The sequence below is a fragment of the Fopius arisanus genome, unplaced genomic scaffold (assembly GCF_000806365.1).
Source record: "Fopius arisanus strain USDA-PBARC FA_bdor unplaced genomic scaffold, ASM80636v1 scaffold00078, whole genome shotgun sequence".
NCBI classification, from domain to species: Eukaryota; Metazoa; Arthropoda; class Insecta; order Hymenoptera; family Braconidae; genus Fopius; species Fopius arisanus.
Genome location: NW_011887817.1, coordinates 257,904 through 260,284, shown reverse-complemented (window position 1 = coordinate 260,284; position 2,381 = coordinate 257,904). Strand labels below are relative to the sequence as shown.

Sequence of the window (2,381 nt, the reverse complement as noted above, 5' to 3'; positions counted from 1 at the left end):
GCGGGAGAGAAGACTGGGCCTTTTGGGCCTGACCCGTAGAGGGCTTCTGTGTGGTACTGGGTAGGGGCAGGTTGGGCTGGTGCGCGGTATTGTGGTGGTGCAGGCGGCGCAGGGACAGGTTGGGCTGCAGGGCGGTACTGGGGCCTGGCGGGGGCCTGCTGCGGAGCCGGTCGTGGGTAGTCTTGGTAGTCCAGGTTCTGACCCTGGAGGCCCTCTCTGTTGGTTGTCTCGTCGACGAGGGTCGGTGGAGCTACTGTGATGCCCTCACCCTCCGGTTGGAAACCGTACTGATCCGCACCGTACTGCACGATTCTCACCTTGCCTCCGTCATCGACGAATCCATATTTTCCCTTAACCTCACCGTTGGCAAGTTTCGTCTCAATCTTGAAGGAACCATCGGCTCCCTCGAAACCGTATGTGTAAGAGCCGTCCTCGTTGTGACGGTTTATCTGTTTTAAAATTGCAACGGGCGTCGGTTTCGGGGACGCCGGTGCCTGGGGGCGCTGCTCTGCCGGCGAACCACTGGCGTAGCTGCGTGGCGTTGGCTGACCCTGACGGGGATTCGCGTCGTACTCTTGGGGGAAGTCCTCGTAGCCCTGCTGGGCGATGGTCAAGGTTATCGTCATCGCCAGTATCATCTGAAATTAAAGTTTTTTATTGAGTCCACCCTCCTTCGGAATTGTTTCTTTGTCATATCTTTGCAAGGAAGGGAGATAGCGGAATTCTCATGGGAACTTTTTTGCGCAAAATTTCAAAAAATTACAAAAAAGTTCTTTACGATAATCTTTTACCTCTTTTTGGTTACGCGATAACCTTACATAGATGCTGCACCGTCTTTTCCCCTATGATGACTCCTTTACCTTTTTCTGATTTATTGCCGAGGTTTTTTTTATTTAAAAAAAATATCATTTTAGGTTGAAGGGTTTAAAATTTTAGACGAGACTTCGGGACAGCTGCTCTCGAGGGCTGCGATGGATTAGAAAGAACCGAGAGAACATGCGGGCTCGTAGTAACAATTTTCGGGGTGTAAAAATCTTCGAAATAAAATTCGCGTATGATTTTCAAAAAGAAGTAGCATAAAAAAATCTTGAGGGTTGTACGGAGGATTGTCGATGGAGTCGAGATAATGTCCCATATCCAGGACTCAATGGTCCACGTCGATGGACAACAAATCCTCGTAATCATGACGATTTTAATTAAAAACAACGATTTCGATGGGGTTAGTGACTCTTACTTCAATTGTTTCATGCCAACAACTCCACATTCCTTCTCGATTGAAAAACGTTATGAAACAACTTCTTCAGTACTTTCGAGAATGAGAGTCGTTAAACTTAATCGGCAATATGGATCAGAGCAGGTGAAATTCAAACTCCAGATTGCGCCACAGTAACCACCGGTGACCAAGTAGCCTCAGAACTCGCGTGATTCCTTAATCTCAAAAATTCCGGAATTTCACGTTTATTAGGCCCGCGGCATAATTAGACACGAACTCGTTTTGTAGGTGGGCACTTCCTCGAGTTCACGCGTCAATGATCACGCCAACGCGGATGTATTAGTTGATGTGTTATATTTAAAAAAAAAACCTCCAATCTAGTTTAACGAGAAAGTGGTAAGATAAGTGACGGGTCGCACGCGATTTTATAATTTATTAGGTGATCCGCGGACTTTTTAATTGTATATTACATTCACCTTTCTTGCGAGTTATGTAATGAATTTGCATATACAATAAATCGATGAAAATTCATAAAAACTGATCAGAAAAAACTCATCAGAAATCATTTTTTAGTAAAAAAAAAATTTCGGGGCGGGAGACACTTGAGGATGAAGAAATGATTGAAAATCGATTTTAACGACTTTGTTGTGATCTACCATTATTAATTATCGAGAATACTAGTGATCAATTAGTGATCAATTAACACTTCATCACAGCCACATTAATTACCAACGGTTAACCGCGCACGTGCACACATCTCCGTTCATTGAGGATTCACCTTGAGGTTTTGAATAGAACTAGGGGAATCACCATACGTACCATCCGAAGGGCGCCCATCTTGATAATTTTTGAATTTGCAACGATTGTATTAGTGGACAGCGAGGCTAGAGTACCAGGCGAGGCACGAACTGAGGCCCTCATATACCTTACCTGGACCCCGTCCCTCCTGCCTTCCCCACCTCACTGGCATCCCCTATCGACTTGCTTCAGGGGACTTTCACTATCTATTCCGTTTCTTGGTGTATTGCAAGCCCACCTTGTCGCGTTGCGGAACCGCGTGTCCAAGCCAATTGTACTAACGCCACATGTTATCTCTTGATTCCTCTTCAGGCACAAATATCTCCCATTTTTCCTTCAAATCGAGCATCTTCAGGTGTAAAACAAGTTG

General features: G+C 45.5%; 1 protein-coding gene across 1 annotated transcript; it reads right to left on the bottom strand.

Moving 5' to 3' along the window:
- LOC105270109 (cuticle protein 8) lies at positions 1–2,150 on the bottom strand (the record flags this gene model as incomplete). Its single annotated transcript, XM_011310819.1, is given in 2 exon segments — positions 1–638; positions 2,033–2,150. Coding segments are annotated over 2 exon segments (740 nt in total), but the record flags the coding sequence as incomplete, so codon positions are not given.
- Positions 2,151–2,381: the final 231 nt, after the last annotated feature.